Source organism: Protobothrops mucrosquamatus, unplaced genomic scaffold (genome assembly GCF_001527695.2).
Source record: "Protobothrops mucrosquamatus isolate PMUCROS unplaced genomic scaffold, P.Mucros_1.0 scaffold23, whole genome shotgun sequence".
NCBI classification, from domain to species: Eukaryota; Metazoa; Chordata; class Lepidosauria; order Squamata; family Viperidae; genus Protobothrops; species Protobothrops mucrosquamatus.
This window is the reverse complement of record NW_015386408.1, coordinates 2,732,365-2,751,739: the sequence shown is the minus strand read 5'-3', so window position 1 is coordinate 2,751,739 and position 19,375 is coordinate 2,732,365. Positions and strand designations below refer to the sequence as shown.

At 38.9% G+C, this 19,375-nt stretch overlaps 1 protein-coding gene across 1 annotated transcript in view; it reads right to left on the bottom strand.

Annotated features, from left to right (window-relative positions):
* F13A1 (coagulation factor XIII A chain) overlaps positions 1–19,375 on the bottom strand; it is a 99,255-nt gene that overhangs the window by 54,752 nt on the left and 25,128 nt on the right. The window contains exons 4-5 of the mRNA XM_015810848.1: positions 2,909–3,160; positions 953–1,071 (exon numbers count right to left, since the gene is read on the bottom strand). Coding sequence (XP_015666334.1) covers positions 953–1,071; positions 2,909–3,160 — 371 coding nt within the window. The remainder of the gene's footprint in view (positions 1–952; positions 1,072–2,908; positions 3,161–19,375) is intronic.

Here is a 19,375-nt window from a genome sequence, read left to right as displayed (position 1 = left end):
TACATGTTTATTTACGTATTAGATACGTAAAAGAGTTCAACACTTTCTCTTCCTTTCGTTCTCCACAAGATGAACTCTGTGAGATAGATTGGGCTGAGGATAAATAACTTGTCCAATGTTGCCCAGTGAGGTTCTGTAATTGAACACAGACTAAAAGCTAAGTGTTCCTACTTGTTATCCAGCACTTTCACCACTACTCCACACTGGGTGTCCGAGTTTGAGTTGTCGACCATGATTGCTTTTGATGAGAAACAGGTAAGATGTGTTCCACTGCTATTTATATTGTGATGAGTTTGTTTGTTTTTTTAAAAAAAAAACCTTTAAAAAAATGAGAACCTGCTTTTCAATTAATATATCTCATACATTTCCTCAATTTATATTTGTCATATTCATGTGCCTCATAGATAAACCAGAAGAAAAATCTGTGATGAAATCCATATATGAAGGCGGTGGTAGTTGTTTTTCAAATAACATGGTGTGATGGTTAAGTTTAAGACTTAAAAACCAGGGGGGAAAAGCTGGGTTTTAGTCCACTCTTAGTTGGATCATCGTCAGCTCAGCTCATTGGCTGATCTGGGGCCAGACACTCAGTTCAACCTATTTCACAGTGGTGTTATTGTTGTAAGGAGGAGGAAATGGAAAGAGGAAATGTTGTGTATGCAATGTTTAGTTGTTAGAACCAAAGGTGAGATATAAATCTAACATAAACACACATATATACATCATCTGGATCGAAGTGTCCCAGACTGAGATACAGGGTCAGTCCTTTCAAACTTTTAATTCCTTTGATTAATTCTGTTATGTGTTACAGGGCAGTCAGCCATACACCCTTTCTCATTTGCCTACGTGTATTTGGTTAAGCAGGAGGGAATCAATCTGTTTGCCAGTGCAGAATTTAGGAGTGCAGCATTTAGTAGAAAAGCTATTGTTCATTTATTTCAAATGGATTTACCTGACCATAGTTCCAGCTCCTCGATCTTATATTTTTAGGGTCCCCATAGAAAATAATCCCAAGGTCATTCAGGAGATACTCTTCCCTTTCTTTTTCTTCATCCATATACACTGCATCCTCTGCATCAGAATTTTTGTTTATAAAAACAGGTTAATACATGTATTTTTCTAGGAGTAAATATCAGAATTTAATTCAGCTGAATGATATAAGAAAAGGCAGCCTTTTGATCATCTATATCATCTATAATACACATAATATATTTCGTCTTCACATCATTCTCTGAAACTGGAAATGAAGCATGCTCCAAATTAAAAACAAAAAAAGAAAAAAAAAGAAGGATCACAACTCTCAACTATTTTGAGCAAGATCTGTAAAGCGTGATTAAATTGTCACCTCTTATCAGGCACTTTATGATTCTGTGTTATTAAGCTGAAATGTCTGAGAGCCGTGAAAGCATTAAGCACCCACACCACAGATCAAAGAATTACTCTGAAACTTCGTAACTGTAATTGTGAGCAATTCCACATCAGAAGATTTAAAGGATTAACCTGTGTAGGAAGAGTTGCACATTGTGATGGGCATGAACATGGTCCCTTTTTATACAGAATATAGACTTTTAAATAGCCACTTGGTTCATGTGGTGATTGAGACACAAGGAGGAACATTTTATGATAGACAGTTCTTTCTGGTTTAGGCTGGAGATGCTGGAGAACCCCACTAGAGCTGAATTTTTAACGAATTAACCCAATTCACATTACCTAAATTACATTTTTGGATTTTGCAGGGAATATCTTAGCTCAAAAAATCTATATAAAAATATTAATATTAAGGAAAGGACTCTACATTAAGTAAATGATTGCTAGAATCTGCCTGATCAGCAGATCCAAAGTTTCTGGCTTTGACATTTTGGAATATCATGAGCTAGACATGATGCATGTCTACAAACGGAGTGCTGACCAGTAATTCCATCAGATTTGGCCAAAAAGAGCATATGTCCTTCTGAGAATATTAAAAAATATTGGCCTGAATACATTCCAAAATCAGGCATCTTAAGTTTCATTTGAAAAAATGATAATACACAGATCATTCCCACATATCAGTTGGTTTTTTAAAAAAATGATGGGTGCTTAAATATATAAAGCAAGGCAGTCTTTCAAAGAATGGCAAGATACATATACAAATAAAAATATATTGGCAATCCATTACATGGTTGAATGGAAATTTCAGCACAGTCCTGAGGAAACTGTCACTTGTTACAGGTACATCACAGCGATGGAGGAAAATATTAAACTTTCCCTCCGCAATGCTCTCTCTATCCTTGTCTTCTTTTTACTTGAAAAGTTTAGATGTGATGCATTTGGAATCATAATCTGTTTGCTCTTGTCAAAAGAAAGATTCAATAAGGCCAGGAGATTGTGGCCTCTCTCTCTCATTATCTTTTTTTCTCATTAATTATATTATATTTACCTGAAAGGAAGATTAGAGTTTCCTCAATAACGTCTACTTCAGTATGATGAATGGAGTCACCTCTCGGGTGGGGAAAATGTCTTAAATTCAGATTGTGAGGTCATCTTCCTTTTAGGTAATATTCTATTTACGCTATATTTCTATTTCTACATCTATCTATTTAAATGCAAACTTACTCAACCCGGCATCCTCTAACACTTGGACTTGAGTTTCCATGAAACTCTAATGTTAAATAGCAAAGACTGGTCATATAAAACATCTGGAAGTAATTAGTGTGCCTACCTATAAACTACACAGGATTCTGGTAACACAAGCTGAATAGTGAACATAAAGAAACTATACAATGGAACAAACTATCTGGACTTCTCAATTGCATCTCTTTAGAAAGTCAGATTAAGGTTCTTTTTGAATGAATTATAATAATACCAGTTGTGCTTAAGATGTGATGGTTATTATCATGATCATATATACACATTGTATTTGCCTTACCTTTACACCAGGGATTAAACAATATGTAAGTATCAGTGTCTGGGTTTCGTCTTGTTCTGAGAATGCCCATTGGAGTCAGCACTGCAACATACATGCGGAATTTTCCCACAATGCAGTCTGCAGCTGGCATAATATTCAAGGCCACAGTAGTGTTGGCACTGTGGGTGATCTTAGCACCCCATTTCCCACTTTCCAGCTCCTGAACCAAAGGAACACGGATGTAAGTGCCTTTGTTTTGTTGTGGGTATCGCCCTGCAGAAAAAGGGAAGAGAGTTTATTAACTTTGTGAATCAGTGTAGCAAATGAAAAGCTTCCTTTTGTTTGGATTGCCTAGCAAAATTTGGATTCACAATTTGGATATACTCAGGGGTACATCCACTATCCATTATAGCAAGAATAAGTAATGTATCAACAAGTATAATTTAGCTCTATCTCTCTCCTCAAAGTGTTTGTCTTTAACACTTTTTTACGTTTCAAAACCAAACTTACCAAGGCAAGATTTTGTTTCATTTCCACACAATATATTTCTCCATCCTAGTACGTTCCAGATTTGCAAAGATGACAGTTCCCAGAATTCTAAGCCAGTATCTGCTAAGAATTTTATGACTTTTCCCCCAACACATTTGAAGGACACAGGTTGGTCTAGGCTACCACTAAATAAGAAACTGAGTTTGGAGTATGGAGTAGTATGGTAGTAGGGAGAACCATTTTATTTTGACAGAACGCTGATAAAAAGAACCCAGGAAATGTAGATCACAAAAACGTAATCTGTATTTTAATGACTTAACCCAGGAATAAGATGCAATCAGATGTATCAAAAGCAACAACCCAAGAGAGAGGATAGATAGAGTTAAGGATGGAATCTAAATACTGAATGCAAATTCATTTTTATTAAACATGAATGTTTTTAATACTGGGTTTCACTTGTGGTTTAACCAAATGGCAAACCGACCTACAAATAAAAGCTTTTGTGAAAGGAAAAGAAAAAGGCAACTTTCTATAGGGGTCAAGCCCACATAGCTAGCCAACTCAAAAAGTGAGACTACATCTGTTTATAATAAACATAATCTTGAAAATTGTGAAAGTAAGTTCCCAAGCAGGCTTAAATCAAACCAATTAAGATGGAGTCTTTTTGAAGCATTTCCTTCTCAGGTTTCCCACATCTGGCTGACCTACCTCTTACACCAATCAACCCTTCTGCTGACTCCTACACTCTCTCACGCTTGGGGAGAATGTGATCTGGGGTCTATTAAATGTATCCTTTAAGATTTGCTGTTAACCCATTGACTTGGTAGTGCCTCAAACAGGCATGCTGTCCAGAAGCATCTGTAATTATAAGTCCTGATATGCTCTCTTAAGAGGGTCTTCTGCCTTTTCTGCCACTGTTCCTTGGAGTTGCCTTCCATGACTTTTCATTTCCTTCTGCTAATCATTCCTCAAAATTCCCCATTTTTGGAGCATCACTCAGAGCTTGGCAATAATTTTTTCTTTAGAAGCTCTGGAGCTGATAGTGAAGAGTCAAGGATAGGACTCAGAGAGGTTTTTTTTTTTTTTACTGATGTTACAGATATCATCAGCCCTAATTATAGAGATCAACTATTGTAGAATCATACAATCAATTCCATTATTTGTAACAAGTGCAGAATCTAAATTTTATTTATATTTCTTCCATTCTTACATGATAATGGGCTTCTTAAAGTTTGTTTCTCAGCCTTCAATGTGGAGGGTGCCTGTACTTTGTTTTGATAATGCTCCTGTCTGACTTGGGCGCTTGCCCCCTAGTTTTGCCATCTTTTGCCTTTACACCAGGGGTCTTCAAACTTGGCCCTTTTATGACTTGTGGACTTCAACTCCCAGAATTCCTCAGCCAGGCATGCTGGCTGAGGAATTCTGGGAGTTGAAGTCCACAAGTCATAAAAGGACCAAGTTTGAAGACCCCTGCTTTACACCAACTGAGCCACTTAGTTTCTAAGTCCCACTAAACTAAGCTTACTATCTAACCTAAGTCCCTGCAACACAACTAACCACTCAACCCAGTTATTATTTTCTCTGATTGGCCCCATCTCCACTGCTTTCATCTTTCATCTATTATTGCCTGTTCTCTTCTACTTTGTAAAGTTTTGCAGGGAAGGAGGTGGAAAGAAAGATGAACAATAAGCGTCACAGACTGCATTAAGCTACAAGTTTTGGCTTTAAATGTTATGTAAACCCAGCACTATGATTTATAAATCTTGATTTATGGTTGAATGAGTTGTGTGTAGCCAGGTGGTAGCTTATTCAGTAACTAAAATAAACCATGGGTTTAAAATAAACCATGGAAAAGGCCTCTGCCGCCCGGATATATGGCTGCAGAGCAGTTTCATGCCCCCCCCCCACAGCTGATCCAGGCTTCGGAAGCCTTTTCTAAGCCTCCGGAACCCGAATCCATGGCCACAGAGCAATTTTGCTCCTCCCGTGCAGCCCGATCCAACCTCCAAAGGCCCGGAAAATGCCTCCAGAGCAAAGATCTATGGCCGTGTAGTGATTTTGTGGTCCCCTGTAGCCTGATCTGGACTAGTTTCTTCTTCCCCCCCCCAGCTCCGTAAAATTTGAATTGCTAACAAAGAATTAAGGGAGAACTGGGATAGCTATTTCAAACCTTATTTGGTTTTCATCAGCCAGACATACCCTTCTGAGATTCGAACCTGGGCTGTCTGCATGTTAAGCAGAGATGTTAGCCACTAGGCCACAGGCTCTTTCTCACTTTGTTAGCTACAAGAGACAGGGGAAGAGGATGAATGCTNTAGCTATCCCAGTTCTCCCTTAATTCTTTGTTAGCAATTCAAATTTTGGAACACATATGATGTCGCAGTTAAGCGACTGCTGCCTGTGGATGGCTCTAGGTTGAGCTGATACAGGCAAAAGACTTCTCTTTCCCATATTTGGGCCGACAGGGTGCTCTAAAAGAAAAAAGCATTCATATATATATATATATATATATATATATATATATATATATATATATATATATATAACTGATTCTACTTTGTACTAATATTATTCATTATATTTCTCCATTCTTTCAGTCCTTACAAATTATCCATGCAACTATTACATTCATACATATCTACTCAGTTTCTCAGTCCAAAACATATCACAATCAGCATAGAAATGTTCACATCCATTCACATCTCCAACTAGCAACCCTCTAACATTTACCATAAGCAGGGCTTTTTTTCTCATAGAACGGCCAGAACGGAGTTCCGGCACCTTTTTTGGATGGAACCTTGTAGGGTAGGCAAGGCGGGTTGTATGACGTGTGTGAGTTCCGGCACCTTTTTTTTTTTTTTTAAGAAAAAAAGCACTGATCATAAGCATTCTTGAAACAATTGATCCATATAAGCAACAAAGGGGACATCATATATCCTTGTCTTACTCTCTGACAGTTTTGGATCATTTGCTAAGCTTTCTTTTTATTCTCTCCATGCTTCACTTTCAACATATGCCACTCGTATCATATTCAGCAACCAACCTTTAACTCCAATTTCGTGCAAAAACTCTGCAATTCCTACCTATCGTCTAAATCAGAAAATGTACAATATGTTTTTTCTCATAAATATATTTTTCTCCATGACACTTGAAGAACAATAGTCTATTCTGCACAACCTATGACCAGCACAAAATCACAATGTACTTCCCAAATAGCATTTATTGTCATGTCTTGTACTCTTTGGATAAAAATTGTGCTAATATTTTCCCCAACACACCTAACAAATTAACCTCCCTTCCATTCATTCTTGCTACCTTTCCCTTGATCTAGGACAGGGGTAGGCAACCTTGGCTCTTTTATGACTCGTGGACTTCAACTCCCAGAATTCCTGAGAGTCCACGAGTCATAAAAGAGCCAAGGTTGCCTACCCCTGGTCTAGGAGTACGATAATGGTATTCTTCCAATTGTCAGGTACTGGTATAGTTTTCACACATATATTAAACATGTTATACATGTCACTCCATAAATAAATCATGTCTATTTTTCAGGGCCATCACATATGGGTTCCATATTTTTATTTTATTTCCATGTGAGTTCCAGTGCCCTCCTGGAAATATAGATTTCTGATGCTATTCCTTAGATTTCCAGTATTGTTTCCCACTTCCTATTAAAGAATTAAAAGAATCTAAAAATAAAAAAATAAAAACAAAATCAGACTGGGCAAGAAGCCTGGGTGGTTTCAAAAGGCTGTCAATGTATTTATGTTTTAATTTTTATCCCACCTATTATACAAAAAAGATCAGAATCGTGCATGCTATGGTATACTTTGTGATACTCTATGGAAGTGGAAAGTTGGGCTTTGGCGAAGAAGGATGGGAAACTATTGACACTTTCGGACTTTTGGTGTTGCCGAAAACACCTGAGAATACCAAAACAAACTTAAAGCAAACAAAAACCTGGATCCACAAGCATTCTCACTCAAAACATATATGACCAGATGCAAATTATCCTACTTCAGGCAGATTATGGGAAGGCCTAGCTATCTGGAGAAGGCTCTAATGCAGGGAAAAGTAGAAGAAAAGAGAAGAAAAGGATGAGCGCAACAGCAAAATGTATGGCTTCAGTTACAGTAGTGCTGGTGCATTGTTGGAAGACCTGAAAGATATTGTCATGGTTAAAATCTCCTGTATATGTTCTTTAAAAAAAAAACAGTGACCTAATGTTACATAATCAATCAATCATTATATAAATGGACCCCCAGATCAGCTGACACAAACCTCTGTGCTTTTGGGTTTACCTCTGAAATAGCACAGTTTTGTAAGGGTAGCCTTGTCTTCCTCATGTCAAGATTCAACTTAATTCTCTCATACCTAAGTATAGTGAACTGGGAAGTGGGAGTTCCTGTCAATACAGATTTATCTAACCTGCAGCTATAGAAGAAACATAGCAAGCTACACTGTGCTAAGGCAATTAACTTGTGAAATGAAAATTGCTGAAAGCCACAGATCAGTGTGCCCAGGAAACCTAGATTTTGCCTCATTGTTGCCTTTGCCTATGGAAGGGTCCTACATTTTTAAAATATTATGGAGGAAGAGAGGAAGATTTAACATAGAAGCAACCTGTATAATACTGTTAGGTGTTTGTTTGTTTTTAACATTTGGGTAGTTCTTCTAAATCTGCCTAGGCTTACACAATTCTTTCAAAGACTTGATATCAGCAACTGAGGCTCTGTTTTGCATTAAAATATAAACGATGGGAAAGCAAGGCTTTCTTAGTGATGACTCCCTGACTTCCCAAAAAATTCACCAAATTTCTCTGCCTCGTGGGTTTTAACCATGCTTCAAAGCCTTCCTAGTTCAGAAGGACTTTTTAACAAACCCATTTTACTTTTTTTAAATGGTTGTACATGGTATATTGGTATATATTATCATCCGCTGGCATCATTTATGGTATCATTTATTGATTAGTTCAGTCATTGGAATCCTATTAAGGTTGTCAAGACTGGGAAACACTGGTTTAGAATTTTTCCTTCTGAAAAATATGCCTGTGAGGTTTAAAAAGAAAGCCCCAGCAAATTAAACATTAAAATTAAATAAGCCCCAATTGCATTAAATATTTAATGCATGCACCTTGTTGACTGACTGCTTCCAGAAGGTGCAAGCAGTCTTATTTGCTCCTCCTGGCATTCCTCTGCTGCTTCTGCTGTTGGTAGGAGTAGAATTCATACCTCCAAAGACCACCTTTGAAGGAATTCATATTTTCAAAATAAGCAGCTCAGGCAGGCAGGATTAACACTTATAAATCCATCAGCTACTGAGGAAAAGTTCCTTGCTCTCAGATGAAATGAAACTTTCTCTCTGAAAGCTAGCCAATCGCAGCAAAGATAACCATCATTTCATTCAGTTTATTCCCTAGATTTACTGAGTTTACAGCTCAGATGACATCCATTTGAAAGTTTATGGTCTCATGTTTAAGTCTCCAAGATAACAAAAAGAGAGAGGCAAAATTAATCTGAGAGTTTTGGGTAGGTGGAGATTGGCATTTTAGCAATTGCTTTTCAAGAACAAGTAGCTTCTGAGAAGAGAGTAAAAAAATCAAGATGATGTTTGCAACATTGCTGTCAAAGCCTTGCCCCTTTGTGTGTGATGCTGATGTGTGTACAAAAGTGGAGGGGTTTGGGTTGCATGGTCACAGTTACCATTTCGATTTTTTTGACCTCCTGTGGAACCCCCACCCCCGGTCCAATCCTCTGCTTAATCTAAGAATATCACATTACACTACTATGGAAGGCACTCTTGCTTCTCATCAGTTTCCACTGATGAAGAGACCATGATCCCTCTAGGGCAGGGGTCCCCAACCCTTGGGCTGTGGCCCCTATCTGGCCCTGAGCCTTTCAGGAACCGGGCTGCGGAAATGGGAGGCAAGCGTGTCCACATCCCCGCTTGCATGAGCATGTGTGCTCCATTTGCACGAGCGGCGGGCATGTATTATTCCCTAGATTTACTGAGTTTACAGTTCAGAAGACATCCGTTGAAAGTTCATGCTCTTATGTTTAAGCTTCCAAGATAACAAAAACTATGCAAAATTAATGTGAGAATTTGGGTAGGTAGAGATTATCATTTTAGCAATTGCTTTTAAAGAACAAGTGGCTTCTGAGGAGAGGGCAAAAAAGTCAAGATGGCATTTGCCTGTGACTTGCGTGGAACCGTCCCCTCTCTCCCCCTAGTAGTCCACAAAGCCGAAAAGGTTGGGGAACTCTGTTCTAGGGAATTGGATCCATTGTAATGGCCTCTGTACCAATACTGAATAAGTCGATCTAATATTCATCAAAAAATCTTTTCCTTATTCCAAACTTTTTTAATCAAATGAAATATTCTTTTTTCTTCAGTCAAAAATAAGTTGCCCTTTTGTTTTCCGTTAAGGACTAGAAACAGCCTGCATTTCAGTAATTTGTGGAGCTTAAGGAAGCTGCAGACATGGCTAGGACCAAGAATGGTAAGACCACTTCTTTGTTCTTCCTGACCTCATCTCACCTCTTTTCTTTTCTGGCACATGGCACTGTCACCTCTTGATCAAAATCAGGAACAGATTGCTTTGACCAGATTACAGTCCTCGATTTACAACCACTTGTTTAGCAACTATTCAGAATTGCAACAGCACTGAAAAAAAGTGACTTACGACGAGTCCTTGTACTTACAACCGTAACAACATCTCCACAGTCACTGAACAAAATTCAGGCACCTTGCATGTATTTAGGATGGTTGCAGCATTCCAGCATTGCCATTTGTGACCTTCCCAGTCAACATCCGATAAGCAATCAATGGGGGGGGGGGAGCATGATTCACTTAATAGAGGGATTCACTTAACAAGCATGATAAAAAAAGAGGTCACAAAATTGAGCATGGCTCATTTAATAACTGCCTTGTTTAGCAACAGAAATTCTAATTCCAATCATGGTTATAAGTTAAGAGCTAGCTTCAAAAAGGGCTTTAAAAGAGCTAGCTTCAAAAAGGGCTTTAAATTAGATCAGAGGTTACAGGTGGCTAATCCCTGTCTTTCATAACAGGATTCACTTTTTATATCCTTAAAATGTTTTTATGGCCGTCGTTCCATTGTGTTTGTATTCTTCTCATGCAAACGAGGTGTTTCTGTGTCCTCCTTCATATCAGGTCACACACATAAACACATACTATCATTCTAACCAAGCTTGAAACCAAATGTTTTAATTTTTTTTTCATATCCTAGAACAGAGATAAAATGTGGTACTTTGAAGACAACTGAAATTGATGTAACAAAGCCAGCAATTTTCTGAGCAGTGCTTGCCCCTGCACGCCCACCCCCATACACACACCATTTGTGCCAATAGTCATAGAGATTTGTTGCATTTTTTCATAATCATCTAAATGATGCAATGTGGAGCAGGCACCTTACCCCCTAAGCCACAGCATCTCAGTTACACTGATGTCAGTTTTTACTGTACCGTAATAATAAGCCTTGCTGTTATGTGCCCACCACCACTACAGGGATGGAAAATTGCTGCTCACAAACAGCAGAGGGAGCACAAAGACGGAGAAGAGAAGCTGTTGGCTGAATTCGCACATTAGCAGTTATTGTGTTCTCCCCTTTGGCAAATATTTGCTCTCATCCTTAAAGTAATATTTTGAAAGCAGGTGTTCAACCACCATAAAAATTAGATTTAAAACATAACTGGATTCTGTTTTTAATTATTCGGTGCAGCCGCACCTAAACAATCTTATAATGATGCATGTTTCCGCTTTAGGGGAAATGTTTACACATGATAAGATTCCTGTTTTTTCCTCTACCTCTCATTATTTGATTTATTTATTTTACTGTGAGGGACTTTTCATAGCTAGTATTAAAACAACAGGCTCCCAGGCATGTCCAAGAAATATAATAAATGCAACAGAATGATGAATAACTAGAGTAACCTTGTGAGAAGGGTGTGTTACAAGGTGATGTGATAATATCTGAGTTTCTTTGTAGGAATCAGCTGTAAAGAAAGAACTAGTAAGAAAACACCCAGTGTAAAATCACATTTTGACAGTAAATAAAATGGGGGAAATAAATATTTACATATAAAGTGCCAAAGAGGTCAATATTTGAATACTTCAGGAAAATATGATTCCCAGAGGATAAACAAACCCCCAGATCCATTTCATGTTTTCAATGGATGTTAATTGTTCCCATGCAATTAATATGGTATCTAATATGACCTTAAATCCAAAAAAGGTGAAATCAATAGTGAAAATGTCGGTGTATCCCTGCTTTGTTTCCAGATCCAGTTAAAATTTGAAAGCCTTCATCCTGCTAGTACTCCATGCTATCCTAATCTCAGATTTTTTTTATTATCTATGACCTATTGAACTATTTTCTTCCTTCCTCATCCTTCCCTTTGATATTACATATTTTATGTTGCATGCTTGTACAGTCAAGGAAAATTGTGTTACTGATTTTACTTAGCTATTCGAGAGGCAGTTTTGGCTGCAAATGGCTTAAAATGCTTCAAACAAAAAACAAACTTTTTGTTATTTCTGCTGTTTATGAGTATCATCTTATTACACTCTCTTACCATAACTGTTACTCACTGAATATGTTGTAATATCTATACACAGTAATTAAAAGGAACAGGAATCCTATCTTCCTTCCTATTCATAAGCGCACACATAAAAAAAGCAATTAACCTAAGCTTACCACCACTTGCATATCATCAGGAAATATACTATGCAGGCAATGCAAGCAGCCAGATTAGAATAACCATAGAATATCGGTCTTTGAAAAGTTTTATGACGTACATATTTTATGCCCTTAGATGCAACTTTACAGTGCACTCTTAAATAAGTTAATGTGTAAAGATGCACCATAGCTTAAATTCTCCAAGATATGTACTGAAGGACTTATGAAAAGAGGAAAAAAATAAATGATGCTTCACACTATGACTTTTTTCAGAAAAATTAGCCACATCAGCACAATGCCAAAATAAATCTATATAAATAAAAATGTAAATGTTCGTTTGTTCAAAATCTTAAATCTCCGAAAGTTCTTCACCGATTGCTTTGAAATTTTGACACAACGTTGCATTCGAATATGCGCGTGTTTTTATATACCTATATTATATAGATGTCACACCTGTGACAGGTAAAAACATGTTTTTTTAAAAAAACAGCGCCATCTGTTGGACATAAAAGCAACACATGCTTTTACCAGACTGAGCCACAGCAACGCGTGGCTGGGTACAGCTAGTAAATAAAAATAAAATTCTATTACTTCTTGTGCACAGCTTTCAACCTCAAGGGTCAGATAGGCTTCACTCCTTTCTCCCCAGACCTTAACACATTTTTTCAGGAATTACCCGCTAAGTTGATTTGTACCATAAGCTGATTTGCATATGGAATAGCCCGCCTAGGATCATATTATATCTGATACTATATCCTTACCAATGAATCCCTAAGCAGAAGGAAGGTTTAGTCTCAAAATTATTTGTAACTGCTAATTTAGAAAATGTTTGCATAAGAGCAGTACTCTGAAAGTACTGGCTTGTGGTGGCACAGTGGCTAGAATGCAGTATTGCGGACTAATTCTGCTGATTGCCAGGAGTTTGATCCTCATGGTCAGGGGTATAGGCAACCTTAGCTCTTTTATGATTCATGGACTTCAACTCCCAGAATTCCTGAGCCAGCTATGCTGGCTCGGGAATTCTGGGAGTTGAAGTCCATGAATCATAAAAGAGCCAAGGTTGCCTACCCCTGCTCATGGTTGACTCAGCTTTCCATCCTTCCAAGGTCGGTAAAATGAGGACCCAGACTGTTGGGGCCAATATGCTGACTTTGTAAACCGCAAAGCGAGGGCTGTAAAGCACTGTGTAGCAATATATAAATCTAAGTGCTATTGCTATTATTGTCTGGAAAGTGAATTTATGTAAAGGAATAAATATTTCCTTGATAGCATGGTATCATTTTAAGCCAATGCGAAATAGCAAGTAACTGAAATATTAAAAATATTTAAGTAATTTATTTTATATGGCCAATAATGTTTAAAATTAATCCATATCTATAGTCAGAGGAATGGATACAACTTTAAATTTCTTCTAGCCTATTCTCTTGTGTAACAGTATAATCGAGCAATTACGTTAAAGGGGAATGAGAATGAGAAATGGTTGAGAAATGGTTGATCATCATAGAAAAAAGGGATAAATTTGTCAAGGGCATACGTTCTACATATTTATATAAAATTATTATTTTAAAGAATGTTGAATAAAACTTTATATTTGGTGGGAGGAGGTGTCTCAGTTTTCCATGCTGATCCAATAGCACAGTGGTTCTCAACCTTTTTAATGCCGTGACCCCAACCGGTCGTAAGTCGAGGACTAAACCGGTCATAAGTTGAGGACTAAACCGGTCGTAAGTCAAGGACTAAACCAGTCGTAAGCCGAGGACTACCCAACCGGTCGTAAGTCGAGGACTTTCCCTGCCCAGGAGCGCCGCGCATGCATGGTTCTGCCCCCTGCGCCGGCTGAGGCGTAGCTGGCAAGCGGCAGAGACAGAGCAGGCCGACCACCAGCTGGCCCAGCCCAAGGGAGGTAAGGCACCCACCGGAAAAGAGGAAAAAAATGGTGGACAAAAAAAAATGGCGGACAAAAAAAATGGCGGACAGCCTTGCTTGGCGACCCCCGTGAAATGGTCGATCGACCCCAAATGGGGTCCCGACCCACAGGTTGAGAACCACTGCAATAGCAGATATATCATATAGTTTAGATAAAAATCTCCTCTTGCTCTTTTTTTTCTTTTGCTATTTTTACAGTCAAAACAAAACATACCGAATTTCTCATTTTTCTCACTTTCCCCCCTTCTTCAAATGCCTTTTAGCCCTTCTCTTTCTGTCTCTTAATAGCTTCAAAGTTTGTCCCGCATAACAATAGGCATGTTTTTAGGATCCAAATATATCTAATTAAATTTTGGTTTGAAAACACAGTTCTGATTTTTATAGTTCCAAAAGATGATTTATTCCGTATTCTATCCCATCTTCAAAAACGGTAACTCAGTTTGCCTTCAGCATATATCTTGCTCCTTAGGACGTTAAAAATAAATGAAAGGAAACATACTTTCCCATCATGCCCGTTCTAATAAAAGGTACTCGCAGCTAATTATTCCAATGGGAAGGTCTGAATCTGCCAAATAAATATTTGTATTTTTCCCCCTCACAAAGGCATAAAAAATTATTCATTCAAAGGAAGTTTCTGTTAGAGAAGGGGAACAATTTACCAAAATTATGGTATTTGGTAATTTGTTCCCCTTCTCTAACAGAAATCCTTTGAAGGAAGAATTATTTATGACTGTTAAGCCATGTTTCCTAAAATGAATGGAACACACATATTCACAGAAGTCTTACATGCCAGCTGCTAAGCTAGGAAAAACAAATATGTCGACTTAATGCACAATTGTGTCATGCTTTCTAATATGGCTAGGCAGAAATGAGCAGGGAAGCACGTCTTCACACTTTCAGACTGGGTGCAACTGAACTGTACATTTATAGCTCGGTGCCTGCCACTGCAATATTGAATCATCATTAATTGTTACCTTCATTTATTACCGACCTTCAGCATATCTGACATACACATAAACAGAGAAATTAAAACAGCATTGTGTATACAGCTCATAATCTCCATTCAAGAATGGTACAATTGTGTTGTTATCCAAGTAGCCCCAAAATTTTCCAATACAACAAAACAGAATTCACCTGCTTCAACAGGTGTAGCCAAGCAAGAATATTGTATATGTTCATGCAAGTCTGAAAACAAGGGTGAGTGTTAGCATTTGAAATCCGTGTTTCATACATATACTAACTCCTTGAGTCTGGCTATAATAAAAAAAAGATGTCCTGCTCTAACATGCTATGAGTGGACCCAACAGTTGTGCATTTATTTTTGTACATTCCCAAATGCAGGATGCTCTTATTCCAAAAACAGCACTCGGCATAATATGCAGGTAGTAAAAGAGCAGGGGAAGTCTGTGATTGGATGTCTTGGTGAGCTCTGGTGGAGCAGCGGTTAAAGTGCAGTACTGCAGGCAAATTCTGCCCACAGTCTGGAGTTCAACCCTGATGGGGCTCAAGGTTGACTCAGCCTTCCATCCTTCCAAGGTAGGTAAAATGAGGACCCAGATTGTTGGGAGCAATATGCAAATAATGCTTACATAGTAAACCACCCCGAGGTTGCTATAAAGCACTATGTGGCAGTATATAAGCTTAAGTGCCATTGCTATTGTCATCTCAGAGTATCTAATTATTAGTGTGGTGTGGTGTAGTGTAATATAGTATAGTATATGATTTGTATGCTGCCTTTATTATTTTTACAAATAATTTAAGGCAGCAAATATACTTAATACTTCTTCCTCTTCCTATTTTTCCCACAGGAAAAATAGCCCTGTGAAGTGGGTTGGGCTAAAAGAAAATGACTGTTCCAAGGTCCCCCAACTGGCTTTCATGCCTAAGGTGGGATTAGAACTCACAGTCTCCTGATTTCTAGGCCAGCCCTTTAACCACCACACCGTCTCTATCAATACTAGATATAATAATTACAGTATGTATAATTAATATATATAATAACGTATCATGTCTGTGTAATTTGCATTCCAATCCTCTGAAGACTAAACTTGCTGTTTCTATCTGTGCCTCATAACAATATTTATTAGAACTAGAATAAGCTTTTAGAATTTTACTTTGTTTCTAAAACTGACCTGTGATATTCCTCTGCTGTGACTGCACAACACCTGGGATTTTTTTTGCAAGTCTATCTTACCACAGTTACAGGAAATCCCCAGAGAAGCTGACAGATTGATGAGTTTTTAAAAATTCAGCTCTGTGTATTTATTAAGAGAAGAGTGAATATTTAGACAAGAAGGAAAAACAGTGGCCATCAGTCTAATATCACTTCAAGGGTCCAAAGATTAAGTAGAATACAGAAGCCAAGAAAAGATTGTACTGAATAATAAAAAAAAAGTCCTTTTATGGATGCTTTGATGTGTATTGGCTGATTAGCTTTAGAACAAGTGTTTAGGGGCACAAACCTATATAAATAGGTTTTACAAAGCCATTTTGGCAAAGGTCAAATCACTATAAAGATTTATATCATAGAAATGGAGTGGGAATAGAGTGAAGCAATATATAGGGCACTAAATGGGCTGGGTCCAGTTATATGAATCTGACCCGGTCTTACATTCGATTATATATATTTCAGACCTATTTTAAAATCAAGACCAAGTAGAGATATTTTGAAATATATTAACATTTTTCTTGCAAATAAAAGTCCGAAAATTAACAGTAGCAACAACCAAATTTTGAATGAAGTTTGAGATTTACATATTTTATAATTGGTTAAACTAGTCAAGATGCCAAATTGTAGATTTCTACATTTTTATTCTGCGTCTTGTGGCTGTAAATAAAGCTATATACAGATAGTCCTCGACTTATAATAGTTCATTTAGTGACCATTCAAAGTTACAAAGGCACTGAAAAAGTGACTTATGACTGTTATTCACACTTATGACATTTGCAGTATCCCCCTGGTCACATGATCAAAATTAAGATGCTTGACAATTGGTTCTTATTTATGATGGTGGCAATGTCCTGGGGTCACGTGATTCTTCTTTGATGACCTTTTGTCAAACAATGTCAATGGGGAAGCCAGATTCACTTAACAACCATGTTATTAACTTAACCTCTGCAGTGATTCATTGAATAATAATGGCAAGAAAAGGCGTAAAAATGGGGCAAAACTCACTTAACAAATGTCTCACTTAGCAACAGAAATTTTGGGCTCAATTGTGGTCGTAAGTTGAGGACTACTTGTATACATTCAACTATAGAGACCCCACTGGCAGGTCAATTGGAAAAACCATGGGAAGCAAGACGTCTTTTCAATGATGGATCCTTAACTGGCTGTTTTTTAAACATCTGCCTGCTTTGAACTTGTCTTTAATTGTAACTGATTGGTTAATTAATACCAACTGTGGTTCCAATTCTTTCGCAGGCAGTCCTCAACTTGGGATTGAATTGTCCATCACTAAGCAATGTGGTTATCAAGTGAGTCACATCCAATTTTACAACCGTTTTGCCATGGTTAATAAGAGAATCACACAATCATTAAGTGACTCCATGTACCCCTGTTTGTTTGGAAGCCTCCTGGAAAAGGTTGCAAATGGCAGTTAAATGACAAAAGCACTGTGCCACGACAGGGCTTTTGTCATTTGCCTCTTCTTGACTTCTCTTGCGGATTCCTACAACTACACAGCAGTTGTCGTAAAATATATGCCGATGGCCAAGCAACCGAATTTGGATCGCGTGACTGCAGGGATTCTGTACTGGCTGTAAGTGTGAGGACCAGTCATAAGTCACTTTTTTCAGTGCCATTGTAACTTTGGACGGTTGTTAAATGAGTGGTCATAATTTGAGGACTCCTTGTATGGGCTTGGTTCTGCTTCTCTTGCTCAGAAAGAGATTTGCTTTGGCAAGATGTAATGGTGATACTGTTCACCTTGATGGAGCACCGGGTGTCCCTTTGAAGCCTTGACTGGAAGGCTTCGGTAGCTGCGGAAGAGGCTTCTCTGTGTAAGCAACATGAAGGAACTATTATTACACAGACGAGTGTTGAAGAAGTGATTTGCTTAAAGCACTGAAGCAAAAGCTCCCTTTGGTGTTTGCATAGGGTTTTTAGCAGGGCTTTTTTTCTCGGAGAAAAGGTGGCGGAACTCAAACCTGGCCACGCCCTCATCAAACCCTAGGACCGCCCCTTTAGAGAACAGGAATGCAAGTAAAATTTGGGAGGGGCTATTTCCGGTGCGGCCGGCCCGGAAAAAGGTGCCGGAACGCGGTTCCGCCGCGTTCCGGCTGAAAAAAAGCCCTGGTTTTTAGTAACAATTCAGTGCCTTAGTGTACATTGGAGAAAAGGTATTATAGAGGAAACCACAGAAAGTGATGCTTTTGTTAAAAAAAAAAAAAGGTTTGCCTTTTATCTTTGCCTATTTGATTTTTATTTTTTTTAAGGATTTGGAGTCGTGACACATTTCATGTTGACATTGTCAGCTGACCAGAGCTTCTGGGAATGGATGGCCTAAAGCAGGGGTGTCAAACTCAATTTCACTGAGGGCCGCATCAGCATTGCAGTTGCCCTTGGGGGGTTGGGTGGGTGTGGCCAGAGTGGGTGCAGCCTACTGGGTGGGTGTGGATGGAGTGGGTGTGGCCTACTGGGTGGGCGTGGCCAGTTCTACATCATTCGCGTCAAGGGTGCCTGTGGGGACCTGGGCAGGAGTGGGACAGATCTGAGAGTCTCTGGCAGAAGGGGGTGGGACCAGGGCAAGTGCCAAGGCATGGTCCACCGGGGCAAGTGCCAAGATGGCCACCACAAAATTGTACATTGGCTCCCGACTGGTCTGGGCCAGGGCCAAGGCAGTGGGGGCCGTTCCCTCACTGTTTTCACTGTTTCCACTGCTTCGCGGGCCACATGAAACCACTTCGCAGACCGCATCCGGCCCCCGGGCCTTGTGTTTGACATGTCTGGCCTAAAGGCACAATAAGTAAGAAAATAATAAATAAAGTAAATATTAAAAAAAACTATATTAATGCAGTGCTGGGCCATAAGGTCCACCCCTTTACCCATGGCGTGACATCACAAGGCATGTTACAAAAGAGGGGTGGGGCTTGTGCCATGACAATGCTTTTGTCTTTTGCCCCTTCTTGACTTCTCTTGTGGATGCCTCTGAAAGGAAAACAAAAAGTATATTTTTCTGGGGACTTCCGGTGGCAGGCTACTCCGTTGGACGCAGCTGTTGCTGCCTCCCGCCTGTTTCTGCGTAAAAGCCGTTTTGACAGCTTGCATCTGCTGTCAAACGGCTTGAAACCTTTCCCCTGGGCATAGGGGGATGGGTGAGCTGCCCGGGGTAGGAGTTGAGTTCCCGAGTCGTCCCAGGTGGACGATGTAGGTGAGA